Consider the following 17,287-nt stretch of genomic DNA (forward strand, 5'->3'; position numbering starts at 1 on the left):
TTTCCAGTTGTGCTGGAAAGAGTGCTCCCCCACACTAGGAATGAATAAGCAGTAGTGGTTCAGGAACCTCAAAGTCAAGGGACACTCAGCCAGTTCAAGGTACGCAGCTGCTTTCTGCTCAGTTCTTAAGAGAGAAGGAAATGGCAGCCAAAATCTCATGACCATTGCATAACCAGTTCAAGCCATTAAGTATTTTGACACCAAGGCATATAGCTGAAAGAACATATTTCATTTTAAGAAAACACAATGATTCCAACTAGCCAAACAGTCTGAGCTGGTTCCCAGCTGTGCCCATGACTTCCTGAGTGCACAGGGACTCTTTCTGCCACCAGGACATTCCTGGGGTAGTTGGAGCTTTTGGAAAAGCATCAAGTACAACTGACAAAGCAGAACACAGCAGCACCATTTAATGTGCTTGAAGGAACACTGGTGAGATTGAGTGCTTGCCTACACACAAGAACTCTCCCTTGAAAAGTTCCGTCGTGTTGCCAGGGTTTTTGGAGTACAATGATATTTGTTTACTTTTGTATCATTGTGCCTACGTGTACCATAGGATAACATGGAGGCAGAAGGACCAAGGCATGCAAGCTCATAGCAAGTCCCTTTCCTACAAAAACCACGTCTAGTATGTCAAAGCTCAGAAGCAATATTAACATACTGGAAGTGGAAAGAGTGAGACAGACACTTACCTAGCAAATTAATTTCTTAAATAAACAGCAAGAGGACTAAAAATGGGAGATCATAGGAAGAAAAAATAATCATAATCAAAAAACCAAAGGTGAACAAGAAATAAAAACAGAGGCGAGACACACACAAGAGGAAGAAATGACAGCCAGAAGCTACTTTGACACAAAGTAAGAACTGACTGAATAAGGTCTCATACTTGTGTGCTGCAGAACTCCAAGACATTTTTTTTTCACCCAATCTCTGAATAAATTTTGGCTGAGGTAGACAAACTTTAAGATCTCTAATGAGTCCTTTCATTTTAACTAGTAATTCTAACTAGTTTGCCATACAGCTGTCTTCCAGGTGTCCTCCCACCAGGATCCCACTCATTAACTACACAGACATTAAATTTCGTAAGAAAGGCATTTATAAAGATAGGAGAGAAACTTTGTTTTATTTTTTCTTAAAACAGATACAATATTTTTCCAAGGTCACTTTACAGTCAGTGGCATACAGGCTAGTAAAACACAAGTGCTCACACAGATGTTTCAGGTGAAATATGCACAGTATATTCTACAACACAAAAACTGCATTTAACACTTTTTCTTACTCCAGAATGATTTGGCAGCTTCAAAAAGCTTAACTCACATTTCCATTCTCAAAATCAATTTACTGAACAAAACTCAAAACTGCAACATGATCCACCCCAACCACCATGCTTATCTCAGCAAGGACCTCTTAGCAGAGCGGGCTGCAATTGTGGAGCTGTCTTTATCATGACCCTCAAAGTACTGCTGCTCTATTCGCCGACAAAAGGCTGTGAGATTACTGTAGTTCTTCACTTTTTCAGAGAGTTCATCTGTGATTAGTTGAGTAGTAAGGATTGTGAACAGATGTCCAAATACCAGAGCATCTAATTCAGTTGGTCTGTAAAATCAAACAGAAAAAAAGAACTGGTACTTTGGAAGGCAAGTCCTGATCAAGAAAAACCCTGCTGTTCTGAATAACCTTTAGATAGGTACACAATTTAAGGACTCAGATGAAATTAGGCAATACTGAACTTACCAACTGCATGGAAACTGTGTATACAGTATATCAAAACACTAACTGTTCTCAGTATGGCATTTTCTTTGCTTTTGGGAGCTTGGAAGTGTGAAAATAACACAGATTGGGCAGAGTTACTGATTCAGTATCAAACAATGCTCCACCTTTTAGTTTAGTAACAAGGACAAATGCTTATCAGGTCTTTTGGGGTTTTTGCTTTTTCTTCTGCAGATGTATATTAAAAAAACCCAACTATTATCTCACAAGATTAAAAAAAGAGGGGGGGTGTGGTAGCATAAGACCCCTATTTCTTTTTTTTTGTGCTTTTCAACAGTTGGGAACTATTCAACAAACAAGAAAAGGAGTTCCACGGTGGCAGCAACTGGAAACATCTCTTGTGAAAGGGAACTACACAGAAGAAAACAAATATTTTGGGAATGTTTTTGGTCCTACTTTATTTTAGGTGCAAGACTTCTCAATTTTTACCTTGGACCTTTGTATACAAGTAGCCCATGTGCAAATAGGTTTTTTTCCAACATATTAATAACTTCAGAGTCCCTCTTTACAAGTGTTAAAGGCAAGCAGCATGAGGCTTTCCTAACTGATAATTTTTTTGCCTTTTTATTTGTGCATCACTAAGCACTCTCCAGTGGAGATGTGGATCCTTGTATGACAAACTTAAATCTGTCAGCAACAGGTTGCTTTTCTTATTTACCTCCCACAGACTCCCAGAAGCCACAGACTGAAAAATATTGGACTAAAACCACATACTTTTTTGGTAATATTTCAGAAAGCTAAAAAGCTTAAAGGTTGAAACTGTACCAAGAAAGCCTGGTTAAAAACAAACACAAAATCCCCAAGTTACAATTCTTTAGAAATACAGAAGGAAAGTTTAGGAGATACTATGTTTAATAATCATATGAGAAGATGCAATTTAAGCTTGTCTTCTATAATGCATATTTCTGTATCCTCTGAATAACACTACCTACCTAGTCTCAACTTGGAAAAGATCAAGGGGCAAAGACAAATGCAGAAAAGTATCCAAGACCATATCCTGCCATTTGAAGACATCTCCCTGTCCAAATGTAGTAAAGTGAAATCCAGATCTGTGCATTTCTAGACTGATCCACGGACATGAGAAAAGAGGGAGCTAATGTGATGTTATTTAAGTCCATAACATTTCAAAAATGTAAAAAATTGAAAAGTGATGAGAGCAGAGGACATCCCATGGAGGTCAGGTCACTTCTTTTTTCTCTCCTGGCAATGTGAATCTTGGTTTTTCACTTTGCATCTGGTCCTTTGTGGACCAGCTAGCTTCTCCCCCAGTTCTCAGAACAGGCATGCTCATGCTAATTCAGCTCATTCAGAACTGCCTCTGGTGTTAAGAACAAGACAAGTTGTCCAGATCAGCACAGCACAACATACGTTCATTCCTCTAGTAGAGAATGCTACCCAAGAAATAAAAGTAAAGCTTTAAATGTATCATTTTTAATAAGAAATTGACTGCATAAAGGTGTACATTTGTAGCCTACATAAGTTGTGGTAGAATTATGCAGAGAAGACAAGCAGGAGTAAAAACTAAATCATAAATGGGGAAAAAAAAACAACAAACTTACAGAAACTTTCCTTTTAAAACCTTTAAATACTTATTTATGAAATTTCATGTTTAGATTCCAGTCACATATTTTTATTTTTGCAATTAATCACACAGCATTAAAATAAAACAGGAGTTTTATATATATATATATATATATATACACATATGTATGTATGTATGTACATTGGTATATACCTATATCTCACATTCCTGGATGCAGTATTTCAATAAAGAATAACTTACTGCTTATTGAAGAAATATGGTTGTGTTCCTAATCTCTGGGAGAGAGCCTGACAGCACTGATCTACATCTTCAAGCACCTATCAAAACACACAAGAAAGAAAGATCCATATTGTCAGGAAATCTCAGCACTGCAAAAAATAACCTCCTTCCTCTATTTGCACTGACAGTGGGAACAATGAATGTACCGTGTTGAAATATCAAAAGCTGTTAAAGTCAGTCAAAAGGACACAGTAGGCAGGTAGCTAAGCGTTACTTAATCTAACATTTGATGTAAGGCAATTCTGATTAAGTGCTTCCCATAACATTTATAACTAAACTTAATGAAAGGTACTAACTCATACCTCAAAACTTGCTGCAATCCTGCAAAGCGTGCCTCTTAACATCATACAGGAAGCGGCAGACAGGACTTACAACCTATTTTCAGGACTACAGCCTAAACTAACACCAACAAAGATGTACACTCATGGTAAAATATCCTTCCTCCCATCCCACTGGATTGCACATAATTTAAGATTTATTGCTACTGAAGGCAAATACCTGACTCCAGATAATATTTTAAGTATATTATTTAAGTATATACAGAATATACATTTTAATACATCTGTTTCAGGAACATGCTACTTTCCAAAGGCTTAAAAAAAAAAAAAGCAAAAAGAAGGCAGGGTAAAGAAATAAGCTTCCCCTTTCATACTGACCTGTTCAAGTGTCTTTCCAGCCCATCCGATGGCTTTCATCTTTCGCTTCACCTCCCACTGCTTCTGATAGGACAGAATGCGGTTAAGAGGCCACGGGTAAGGGGAGCCATACCTTGGGTGAGTAATCTTTGTTTAAAGACAGAAAGGTACTGTGTCACAATGTAAGAAAATACAGATGCCTCTTGACAAAACAGCTAATATTTACACAGTTCTAGCAGAAAGGGAGCTGTAAAAGAGAAAGGGAGTTGTGTCTATGCCAGAATTATTTGCACAGAATCTGTACTATGCAGCATAACTATTTAAAGCTATTATTTCAGAAACATATACAAAACCCATATCTATTCTGCAGTCAGCTACTTTCAGTAATGACACAGCTTCCCTAAAATGTATATGCAAGCGAAATTAAAGTGAAAAGATTGTACCATTAATGGTATAAACCTCCATGTTTCATTTATGAGCAGGGACTTGCAGTTGTGAGCAAAAGTGTTTTCTCATTAAATTTTAATTAAGATAAATGCTGCGGAACCACTCACCTCCTCTACTGTAACATCATCACACCACTGGAGATAGAGCTAGGAAGAGAAAGAACACTTACTAAAACTTCCTAATAAAGGAGAATACAGAGACAATCATTCTTCAGTAGTAGAATTTTCTTTTCTATATTAGATTAAATTTCCATTTCATTTCTTCTGTTAGACCTCTGAATGTATAAAAGAAATTAAAACTGGAAGGCAAAGGCCCAGTTGCTAGTCCTTACTTCACCAGCACCAGCACTAAGCTGAGATCAAAGGTCCACTCCCACTGCCCACGACTCAGCACGAAGGTCACCGGCCCTCAGCTCCTCAGCCATCTGTATCCTGCCAGCGTTTCCAACACTGCTCCCACGCTGGGACTGCGTCACCTTAACTCACCAGGGACACAAACTGCAGAAAATCCACGCCTCCCACTACACATGTGAGCATGCACACCATGGGAGGTGATAGCAGGGTGCCTGTCCAGCTGTGGGTTGGAGTAGGATCCCAGGAACCACTGGCATTTTCCAGTCAGTTACTTCTACAGCTGTGGTGACCCCAGTTAGGTGAGGGAAATTGTACACGTGACTTGTGTCTACAGGAACACTTCAGCAGGCAATCCACAGCATACAGAGAATTTATTCCTCTCTCCTTTCACCTCCAAAGTTGACAACCTAATCTAAGAACAGCAGTATTTCCACTACAGGGAAAAATCCTAAAGCTTTCTTGCCTATAGTTGCTTATGTAAGTGTGTGGAGTTACTAGGGTTTGTTTTACCTCTGCTGTCAAGAGCATATTATTGACCAGTTCCATGTAGGCTTTCATCTCAGCTTTTTGGACTTCATCCAACCCATCACTGAGAGAATGGCCCTAATGGGGAAAAAAGACACACATGTAAGAAAGGATATTGGAATATTCAACAACATATGACCCAAGAATCTTTAAAGTCAATGAGCTTTGGCTCAGACCCTGATCTCTTACACAGACACAGACATAGATACATAGATTATATAGACATAGATAACTCTGACACAGTTGTTAACAAATTACATATGAAATTTTTACATACAGTATATCCTGTAGAATTAAAAACAAATCATCATAATGTAACTAATATAATCTATAAAAGATCTAAGCTAATCTACAAGAAATTCAGACTATTATCAGTCACAGATGAACACGTTGAGCACACAGCTTCCTGGTTAGTGTATCTCTGTGACAAGAAGTAAACACAAATTTACATCTGTAATACAACTTCATCAACCACTCAGTGAAAACACGGTAATTTTTAAAATAGAGGGGACGGTTGGGGGGGTGGGGAAACAAAGGCAAATTTGAACACTATTTCACACTTCAGGATCTAGACCAGTCAGTTCTGGGTTTAAGAGCTCTGAGACACAGAGATGAGGCATGCAGAAAAACAGTCTCAGAAACTGGTACTGGTATGCAGCTATTCTGCATAGAATTTACTTCCAGGATTTGCATAAATGACAAAGAAAAACATTTTCACCTCACAAACTCCTATTCGATGATATCTTTCTTTTAAAACCTATACTGTCTTAACAAATTCAGTAACATTCCAGAAGAGCACACTAAATCAGCACAATGTTAAGCAAGATTAACATGGTATTCACCAATTTGTGAAAAAAACATACTATTACCTTTGCTTTTACAAACTGGACTATGGGCCCAAGTTCAGACACTACTTGATTTCCCACGTGAATAAAGGGTACTTTGCCTGTAAAAGGAGAAATGTACTGTAGTAAGAGCTATTTTAACCTGTAAAACACCATTAACAATTTTCAAAGCAATTAAATACTGCAGGTATACCTGAACATCAGTGGCTGGATTGTTGGGGTTTTTTTCCAAATGAGCACAGGTAAAGCTAACATACATAACACACATAGAATGTTTGTAATAACAAACACCTTCCTCCGGATCTTCCTCCTCCTGAAACTTTTCTACATGTGATACTTGCAATTGTGTATTTCAAAGTTATTGAGTGAGATCTATTGACTCATATTTTAATAATGGAAAGACTTAATTCAAAGTTCCTCTGAAGTACAGCTGGGAAATCCCAGGAAAGCAGACAGAGTCCTTGAGTAAAAGTTTTACGACACAATGTATTCCCACTGTCCCTTCTAAGGCATTGGTGGGGAAAGGTCTGCTGAAAGGATGATGGAGATGTGGAACTGTGCCCAGGAAAGTAAGCAGAGGGAACAGTGAATACACACTCAGCAAGGCAAGGTCTTGACTCTTCCCCCTCCTCCAGTCCTTCAGATTTCCAACAACTGTGCTATCCAGTTCCTGTTGGCTGCCCCTGCTTTCACTCTCTGTTGTAAGCTGGCATTTGCAAGCCCCCATGGTCCTGGGATCAGGAAGAGGTTCTTGCTATGAGACTCTCAGTTCACGGTCTTGTGAGGAAGAGAGACAGAAGGAGCTTCTCCAAAATCATGGAAGCAAAATGGGGTTAAAGCTTAATACTAGCTTAAGGCTAGTATTCAGTCTATGAAGCTGAGCCTTGAGGGTCCAGCTTATCATCTTCTCTGCTTGGTAACTTTTCTTACACAGAGAACTAAGCCAAAGCTCTAAGGCAGGCAAGATACAAGAGGAAGCCCTGCACTCACAGCAAGCCATGAAGCATTACAGATGTTGCCCTATGCCCCTTTTTCCCAGCTGAGAGCTCCTGCTCCAATCCACCCTAACCAGGCTGCTTTTCCTGCAAATCTTCAAACGCAATTGACAGATACTAATCTTATATTTAAGACTAAATCTTTTAGGATTATTTACATGATTAAAATAATCCATAAATGGACATAAATGCTGGCTGTTTTGTAAATGTCCTCCCACCCAAAGGCAGTAAATGAGCCTGCCCAGTGCAGAGGGCACAGCATCCTTTTTACCTTCCTGCCTCTCATCATGGGCAGACTCCACTCTCAACAGACAGCTCAAAGAGCAGGATCAGTATCTGCTTGGCTGCAAATATGTTACTGGCAATACATTCACTCTTTTCACTGAAACACAACCTACTGTCCAGCCCAGCTCAACTACCATCAGATTCAGTCATGGTTTTTATCACAAGCTTCACTCCTGACTGGTTCAATAAGCCTAAGGGTAATAAATGAAGTGCATCATACCAACAAAGGCCTCATCTGCATCCACACATTCCATGTGCAGAAGGAAACACAGACCTCTGTGCTGCAGACTTCAGTGGTTTCAGTCAGACTGTACTTCACGTATCAAGACAATCGTTCAGTATCATACTTTTGAGTCCCTCAGAATGGGTTTTGTCATTACAATGACTATGAGATAAATAACCTTCCCCCCAAAATGATGAGATGCAGATTTTTGCTGCTGCGAGACAGAGGGTAGGGGGGAGAGAGAAGGGAACAAATAAAAACCTTCCCTGAATTATCATTAAACCAATATAAAGAAAGGAAACAAGGCAAGGAAATAAAAATAGTAAGGATTCCAGGAGCAAGGGCAAAAAGTACATGTAATTCTACCTACATTTAAAATAGCCACATTTCACTGATTTAACCAAAAATATCAGTAGCAGCATCAGAACCCATAGAGGTGGCAGACACATACTGACAGGTGCTTCCACATGGCAGTCATCAGCCAGAGACAGAGAATCAGTAAATATGTACCTCCTCACAAAAGAAAAATCTAGGTGGGAGGATTGACAAACTTCTGCACCCTGCATTCTGTAATTCCCTCTGATTTTTAGGCAATCTTCTGAAGCTGGCCTCTGGACATTTTTAGGCAACTAGCCACCTCCAGCAAAAGGTAGGCTCTGTACCCTTCTAATACTTAATTTTTTGGTGGTCGGTTTGGATTTTTTCCAGACAGTCTCATGGATCTGAGGAAGATTTAAAATTACCTGTCACCTGTAACAGTGACAATGCACCCTTTGGTCTCCTGTATCGACATCCTGGCAATCATCTCCCAGACAGGGTAACAAAAGAGAACCTTTCTCCAGTGTTGTCTCACTCCAGCAATAGGCAAATATAATAGCATTCCCTGAAATATTCCCTGCATGCAGAACAAAGCCCCTTTTAGACACGTATGTCTTTCTACTTCAGGACATTTGAGAGAAGATTTCCACCAGGCCCTTGAACACTCTGAAAGCTTTATACGGGTACTGCAGTCACAGGCACGGTTACACATTGTGCCTACATCACTTTGCATTTCACTGCTTTGATTGTTTGCAGAGGAGAAACGGCACTGGAGGAGAGGGAAAGGCAACCCACACACGGTAGCACTGACCGACTGTTATCAGCAAGACAAGGCATAGTTGCCATGGTATCAAAATGGAGGTATAACATAGTAATCTAAATGAAGGCCACACTTACCAGATGGGGACATGTATTCGGCATTTGCCCTGCAAACCACCCGGATTGGCAGATTGCACATTTGCAAAAAGGCCTGGAAACAAAGAGTCGCATTTAAAAAGCATTAATATACCAGTGACAAACAAATGTGGTATTTTCAATACCTTTGACTGTTTTAGCTAGTTCCTAGCACACACTTATAAGTATAGCTCCTTACATACTGCTTTTAGGAAGAAAGAAGGGCAAGTAAAGAAAAACAAGATTTTTTTAACTTCCTTAGACAACAGTTTATGATTCAGTCATCGACTGGAATTCTTCTAATGCAGTTTCATCTATTTTTACTGTTTTTTCAAGATGAGCAAAGAAGCAGTCAGTATCTGACAGACACAATTAGTGTCGTGGCTGTACAAAATGAAGCGACATTTTGCCCCTCCTGAAAATCATAGTACTCATTTCTGGCTAAAGCTGGCTAATCAAGTTCATGTTGTATAACATGGCAAACACATATGGCACCTTCCCATATTATAATCACAATAGCTGCCACAAATTTTGCTCTATGATACTGTCAGCACACGAGTCCGCTTTGGGATGAAGAATTTTTTAAATATAATTTATGGGATTCATGGAGAGCATAAGTGATCAATTTACCATTTCTTTCTATCTGTACTCTTAGATTCAAAGCACTCTCAGTAGGATAACAATTTCTGTCAGCACCTGCCATCACCACAGAATCCATAGTGTATTTCTGTTGAAATACCAAAATATCAAGAAAAGTATTTGCCATTTGGACAGAACATGGCAAATAAGGAATCTTAATCTCTAGAGACTCTCACAACTCAGTAACTCCTATCATTCATTTTGTCTCCACAATTAGGTAGGTCACAATTCCAGATTCCAAAATTATACCTATTTATCCACCATGGCTTGAGGTAAAAAAGGCCCACAGCAAGAAGGCTTCCACTATGAAGAAAAATGCTGCTGTAACACAGCACTTCGTACATGAGCCTCCTCCCTCCTCTTCAGATTGCAGGATCTGGCAGTAAACTGCATTCTCACAGCTTTAGCTGCTCAGACTCTAAACACAAGACATGAAAGTAACCTAAACCTGAATCTTGAGATTGCTCATTTCTGCACTAAATGATACCAAAAGGGATGAACTAACACTGGCATCAGCCCTGTGTTTGTGGCTTCTGTCATATCCATTAAGCAAAGAAAAATAACCCAAACAGCACCTCTTCTCTCTCCTGTGTTCTTCAAGGCCATTATTTCTCAAAACCCTAACCCAGTCCAGGGAAAAATAGCCAAAAGCTTTGGTCCTTTTCCAATCAAATCAAAGAGCTGCATAGTCCATTATGATATTTGGTTCTCGCAGGTTTACATGACCTAACTCAAATCCAAATCTCAATTCAAAGACAAAAACTGTGGTCACGAACTGCTACACAAGACATTGATCACAGCTGGTAAGAGCCCGCCTCAGAACTGTGAGGATTTCTACATCTTTTGATTTCCTCAGCCTAACTTAAAGCCCTGCTTGGGAGCCAAATACTGTATGTACACATACAGACAGAGAGATAGACAGATATATAAAGAGAGGGTAGTAGTCATGGTCAGCGTAAGCCAAATACTGCAGGTCCTCCACTATTTAGCAGTAAATTGGCCACATTTGACAACACTTCACTGACCAAGTCTGTGCACTCACTGGAGGCCATCAAAAATTGAGGATCTTGCTACCTTGGCACCCCAAACTCCGTACAAACATTAAGGATACCCAAAGGACTAATTCTTCAGTAATTTAAGTAATTTAAGGCACTGGTCTGTCAGAGTCCTAGATCTCTTCCTTTGCCTGTGGCTCTGCAGGACCTAGCAATGTCCAGGCTGCTCCAGCTGTTGTTATTTGCATCATGTCTTCTGCCCAAACTGGGGCTTCATATGCAACTTCTTCAGAGATAAGAATGCAGACTTTGGTTTAGATTACGTACATGCTCCTATGCCACTGATGGACACGAAAAACATACACTAACTCCACTAGTACACAGACTTCATTCTTCTGAAAGCTCTACCAGTAGCTAACAACAGTACTGTGCTGCAGTGGAACAGATGGCACCAAACAACAGCTCCAAAGAATTTCATCTTTGGGTGGGAGGAGTGAACTTCTGCCATACTACTTAATCCTTAGCTGTTGAATTTAATCTCAAAAAATGTGAGGTTTCATTTGGTCTAGGCTTACCAAATTAATTTCTTTCACACTAAGGCACTAAATTAACTGCAATTCTACAGAGAGGAATGTTGCAACTGCCATGTTGTGGTGGTTTGGGCTAGGCCTTCCTTGGTGACCAGTTTGTAACCAAGGAAGGGGCCAGATTTACCCAGTATTCCCTACGATTTTTACGTAAGCCAGATTATAAGAAGAAAGGAGGAGAGGCTTTTGCTCTCTCTTTCCTTCCGGCGGCTTGGAGGTGCAGGTTCCCTGCTGTTGAGTCTGCCGTGTTGGGGAGCGAGGCCTGGTAAGGCCTTGTCGACCTTGGGAGGCGGAGGTTGCCGGCGATCGTCCCGGAGCTACTCTCAGTTGTCCCAAGGAGAGTGGTGATATATTTCCTTTGCTAACTCTCTAGTTACTAGATCTCGGGCTACTGATTTGGGATATATATATATATATATATATATATATATATATATATATATAATTTTGGTTTTGTTCCCTTCCCCTTTCCCTTTCCCTTCCCTTGTGAAAATTGTATATATTTTAAAAGATATATATATATAAGTGTAAATATATTTATATATATCACTTTAGCTGTCTCTCTCGTTTCGGGTTATTTCTTAGTTGGTTGTTTTTCTCCCTCTTCTCCCTGAGGTTTTGGGGGGGGGGGGACTTCTGGTGGTAAGGTTTGGAGACTTGGCAGGGAGCCAGCTTCAAACCATATCACATGTACTATTCAGACTGCAAGTTCAGAAGAAAAAGAAGTCTGGGCTGCACTGGAACTAGGGCAATATGTGAAGTTGAAAAGCTTGTAAGTTCAGAGACATATTTAAGCAAAAGGAGATGAATCAGAAAACTATTTTTACTTTTTTGTATCAGCATATCAAAAATTAGACATGCTGGCACAGAACACTTCAGTTACATGAGTTGCTTCAGCAAAATACTGCCAACGGTACCTTGCATTGTACATAGGCTCCTACATAGTACAAAGTTCCTACCAAAAATGGTTTGCAACTGAAAAATAGTCCTCAGCACAGAAGCTAAACTATAAAATCTCTTCAGTGTAAAGAGGTCTAACAAGTTTCCATCAAATCTGACCTTTCTTTCTCTCCTTCTCCTCAATAAACATCCACAGAGCAAGGAATATCAACCCTTATTTACACCTGGCAGGGAAATTCCACCTCAGTCTCTGGCCTAGTGCAAAGGGGATTCAGAATGCACTGACATTTTGGCATCTCAAAAATGCAAACACACTGGATCCATGTGCCATTTTGTATTTTGTAAAGAAAAGAGGAAAGGGGAGATTGAACTAAATTTGAGCTCTAATGTGGAAATAAGTATTAATTATATAAAAATGTTTGCTACTCTGCATAATAAAGCATAGATTCTAGTAACGTTAGAAATGAGTCAGTCTACCCTCAGTAAGGTTAAAAAAAAAATTTAAAAAATTAAAGACCCTAAAGGAAACACCAAATCAAAAACCTGAGAAAACTTCCTCAGAATAGTCATCTTCAGTTCTGATGAATGCTTCATAAATGGGAGACCAGGACTGAGACAGAGAAACTGAAGAATGATTTAATATTAAAATGGTGCAAGCCCATCTGGTTCTGCATTCACCCCAGCAGTCCCCTGAAAGGTTCTGAACACTGACCACTGGCTACTGGAGCTGCCCCTTCAGCAGCCTTACAAAGCCGTTCCAGCAACCCCCCTTCAGCATCCCTGTGCCAAGACCTATTCCACTTCACTCTTTGTCTACATGTAGGATCAACTTTTAAGATGAGTGGTGAAATAAACCTAAGTATAAAATATATAATATTAATAATATAACCTAAATGTAAAATACAATAAACCTCAAAAAAACAATTAAAAAAACCCCAACCAACTATAACAGTTTTAAAAATATAAAAGCCCAGGGAATTAAAAGACCAGTATGTTGACCTGTAACTTGTATCCAAAGCATAACCTGTTCAATTTTAAGTGCTCCTTACATACTGTTCTGCAGGAAAATGAAAGATCCACAATATAAGACAAGTTTAATCCTTATTGGATCTATACTGCTTAACTAATCATTACCTAGAGAAGTAGGCCAGTATCTACTTCTTGATTCATCTTAAACTAAGGATTCACTGATACCCTTCAATTTGACAAAAACACTCATAAAACACTCATGAACCGATAAAAGGAGACAGTACAAACCCAAACTGTGAGGACTTAGCCTAAGAAATAAGCCTTGCAATTTGCATTGCTATGAGAGTACTCACATTCTTTCACTGATGTAACTGACAGGCTTTGGAAATTATTAGCATTAAAAACACAGGTGTTTTTGGCTTTTCAAGCACAGTGAATGCATTCCATATTTATGGAAATGAGTTTCTTTTAGAAAAAAACATGGACAAGGATCATGACCAATGCATTCTTATAAATATCCACTGGCAGAAAACCTCTAACTTTTCTTCTGGTGCATTCAACTAGATAAACTAGATTTTAGACAATAACTGATGTTAGTAAGTGGCATGAACTCTTACCAAAATATTTGAAATTAGCACAGATCAAAGAAATCCTACAGAGACAACATAGGACAAAGCAGCAATTTTTTTGAATCTTTATCTCATTTAATGCTTCAGCCTACTGATCAAGGGAGGATTTGTTCCCTTTTTGTCCACTCATGTAGCATGTCAAGAACCAGCACATTTGGTGTGCAGATGGTATCAGACTGCCATGGCTTCCTACTCTGATAAAAGATGCTGTGGAACACTGATTGTTTCAGCTCAGGGATGAAATAATCTCATTTCCCTTTGGGTACCTCACACACATATTTTGAGAAGCCAAGTAAACCCCTGCTTTTCTTGTGAGAGAAACCATTAGGAAATGGGAGTGTGCTCAGCTCCTCTGAGTCCTTTTGGAGTCAAGGACAAGAGATTGAAGGCTAAAACCACCCCAGTGCAGTTCTGCTGAGATTTACGGAGACATCAACACCCCTTCAAAGACACGGCATCAAAAGCTGAGCAATCTGAAAGATCAAGGGCCCAGGCTTATTCTAGTACATCAGAGATTATTGTTAACATCATAAATTTGGGTGAAGAATTAAAAAAAGGACTGAAAGGGGCCAACTGAATTTCAAGTGATACACAAGCTAGTTAATCACACCCTTTTGAAAATTCACCTAAAAATGGTAAGCAAGACAGTAACAGCAAAACTAGAAACAAGATACATAACTGAGCACAGCCTGTTATACCTTGTAAAGATGCCTGAAATTTCAAAAAACAGCATTAAATTTCCTGCTCTTTTCTCCTCTGGAAAAAAAAAAATGTACTACCAAAGAATGAAGGCGGTGACTATTACAGGCCACAACCTGGATCTCCTCCAGCACCTAGGATTCTCATACAATAATACTACAGCAGCTGCAATTCTTCTGAAAAAGTATACGTTACGTCATCTAAAGTTTTCTAGTCCAAAGTAATTCTGAAGACGTTCACTGAAAAAGTTCATAAATACTTTAAGCTATTCCAAACAAACTCTCAGCAGGAAAAGAGAACTGAATTCTTCCTGGAATGAATAAACTTGGTGGGTTTTATGCTTAACACCTATCCGAAGAGTTAACTAATTCGATCAATTCACAAACAGAAGGGATTAACACTCTTATTTACCCTGGCCCCTGTTAGAGAAGATCAAGAGATGCTTGTCCAACAGACTTTACACAAATAAAGGAAACTTCCTTCAAGTATAAATATACAAAATTCACTACAACTGAAGGACATCAAACTAAAATGCTCAGGTTTTTAAAAGGAATGAATAATTTCATGGTCCATACTATTTAATGCAGCATAAAACAAGAACGATGAAATCTCAGATTGGGAAGAACTGAGTTTATTTCCCTGGCATCAGCAGGAGTGTCTTTTTTATCCATATATTCCACTGATTATCTGCATTTTGATAATTTTAAAAACTGGGGTTAGATTTCTTGTGCAGTATTGACACTGGCCAATGGCTGAAGCAGATGCCTGGAAAACTGTCCAGTTTAGTAACTCACGGTTAATATCTCTGCCACAAACACTTTAAATTATTTCCGGAACAAAGTGTGTCCTTTCTTTGGATGAGGTTAATGTGAAAAACAGATAAAGGCATTAAAAAATAAAGATTTGGCTTAATATGGTCTGTCGGCTTCTCTCCCACACACGCCTCTGCCTCTCTTTCCTGTGGGCTAGCAGCCTCCTCTCTCACACTCTTCCAGCCCCTCTACCTGTAGCGTCATCTACTCTGCTCCCTGGAATGGGAAGGGAGAAATGTATTTTTGGCAATGACACCTCTCTTCTTCCAGACTGAAGCCATCGAGTCTACAGAATTGCTACTGCCCCTGTGCACCTTGTTTCTAATGGGAGACCTTGCTGTAGACAGAAAGGTGGAGGGTTGGTTGCTGCACATCCATGAGAGAGGGAGAAGAGGGAGGAAAAAAGATGCCACCAGATGAATTATGCCTGCCCTTCCCCGCTCTCCCAATATATAGTGTTATAGACTAGGGAAGAAAGAGTTGTGGGACAACAAACTGAAGAAAAGTATGTATAAGCCTCTCAAGTGCCTTTCCTGCCCTAGTGCACACTGATCCACAGAGTCTGGTGGTTTGTATTGCACTGTCTTCTACTCACAGAGAGCAGAATGGGCCACTGTTTTCAAAGGCAGGTGAAACAAGCAAGTTCCTGTTTTTGCTGTGAGAGCAAAGGATCAGTAGCCATTTGTAAAAGGGCCAATAGGAAGCTTTGTGGTCACACTTGTTACAAAATTAATCAACAGTATTATGCCTATCATTCATTTCAATCATGGCAGGTGACACCTCCTGCCAGAATTAAGGAGTACATTTACAATAGCATTGCTTAAAGGACACAATCAATGTAAGGCTTGTTTTTTCTTATAGCCCACCCAATTTAAGATTCAAAACGTAGGTAGTATGTTGGATTTCAGTTATCTAAAAAAAATAATCAGAGCAATCACCTTTGTGCTGATTTGGCACAGTTCAAAAGAGCCCAGAGCCCAGAAACCACAGCCAGACACGGGACAACTCACTCCACCCTCCCCTTCCTCCTCTTCTCACACAATTGACATTCTCATCTCCGCTGCTGCTGCTGCCGCCCTTGAAACAATGTAAGAAGGCACAATGCCATTGTGCCTTCCTAGGATGACAAGGATGGAAAGTGACTGTGCACGAAAAACAGGGGCAAGGAGTAAGAGAAGGGAGGGAGGAGTTTTGTATTTATTCCTACAGTTAATTGTTTTAGCTGTGATTTTCACTCTTGCTCTCCCTTCCTCTTTGCCCTGCCCAGCAAAGGAAGGGCTGTTTGGACACCGTCAGCTGGACATAAAACACACATCAGGCAGTGAATCACCCTGGCAGAGCTCCATCACAACGCTCTCCTCTTCCCCTCCAGTTCCCTCTCAGAAAACACATACAAGCAAACACATATACTCATTAAAAATGAGTTACAACTTGACGTAAATCATATCCAGATTGCAGTTTCTGAGATCAGAGGCAAGAATGAAATTACTTATGCCAAGACTCAAATAGTTCACAACTTATGCCCCCACATGAGGAACGCTATTTTCAGATGGCACAGTCCAGGCTTCATTTGAAGAAGATATATTCATGATTACTTTTTAATAAAGAACAAACCATTCGAATGGCTAAACATTTAATAAAGAACAAGATGAATAAGAGAGCATCTTATTCAGCAGCACTTCTAAAGGCACTCACACAATAATGTTATGAAGAAAGAGTGAAAGGCATTTTATGTTTTCATTTTTACATTATTTCATGAGCATACAAAGGACATTATGTGATGACAACTAAAGAGTTATTCTCTACTTTATTGTAGGAACACATTTTAAAATTAAAAACCATGAACAAATCTACAGAATAATTCAGTTTTCATATCAAACAGCTGCAGACCCTGTAACTGAAATAGTGTGTCTAAGGTTATAAATGAAAACTGTTCAGTATCATTCCT

At 39.5% G+C, this 17,287-nt stretch overlaps 1 protein-coding gene across 1 annotated transcript in view; it reads right to left on the bottom strand.

Annotated features, from left to right (window-relative positions):
* Nucleotides 1-1,129: 1,129 nt before the first annotated feature.
* MTX2 (metaxin 2) overlaps nt 1,130-17,287 on the bottom strand; it is a 34,824-nt gene continuing 18,666 nt past the window's right edge. The window contains exons 4-10 of the mRNA XM_027637340.1: nt 9,113-9,185; nt 6,419-6,495; nt 5,535-5,627; nt 4,779-4,817; nt 4,246-4,371; nt 3,551-3,627; nt 1,130-1,593 (exon numbers count right to left, since the gene is read on the bottom strand). Coding sequence (XP_027493141.1) covers nt 1,386-1,593; nt 3,551-3,627; nt 4,246-4,371; nt 4,779-4,817; nt 5,535-5,627; nt 6,419-6,495; nt 9,113-9,185 — 693 coding nt within the window. The 3' untranslated portion in view covers nt 1,130-1,385. The remainder of the gene's footprint in view (nt 1,594-3,550; nt 3,628-4,245; nt 4,372-4,778; nt 4,818-5,534; nt 5,628-6,418; nt 6,496-9,112; nt 9,186-17,287) is intronic.

Source organism: Corapipo altera, unplaced genomic scaffold, assembly GCF_003945725.1.
Source record: "Corapipo altera isolate COAL_440 unplaced genomic scaffold, ASM394572v1 45, whole genome shotgun sequence".
Classification (NCBI taxonomy): Eukaryota; Metazoa; Chordata; class Aves; order Passeriformes; family Pipridae; genus Corapipo; species Corapipo altera.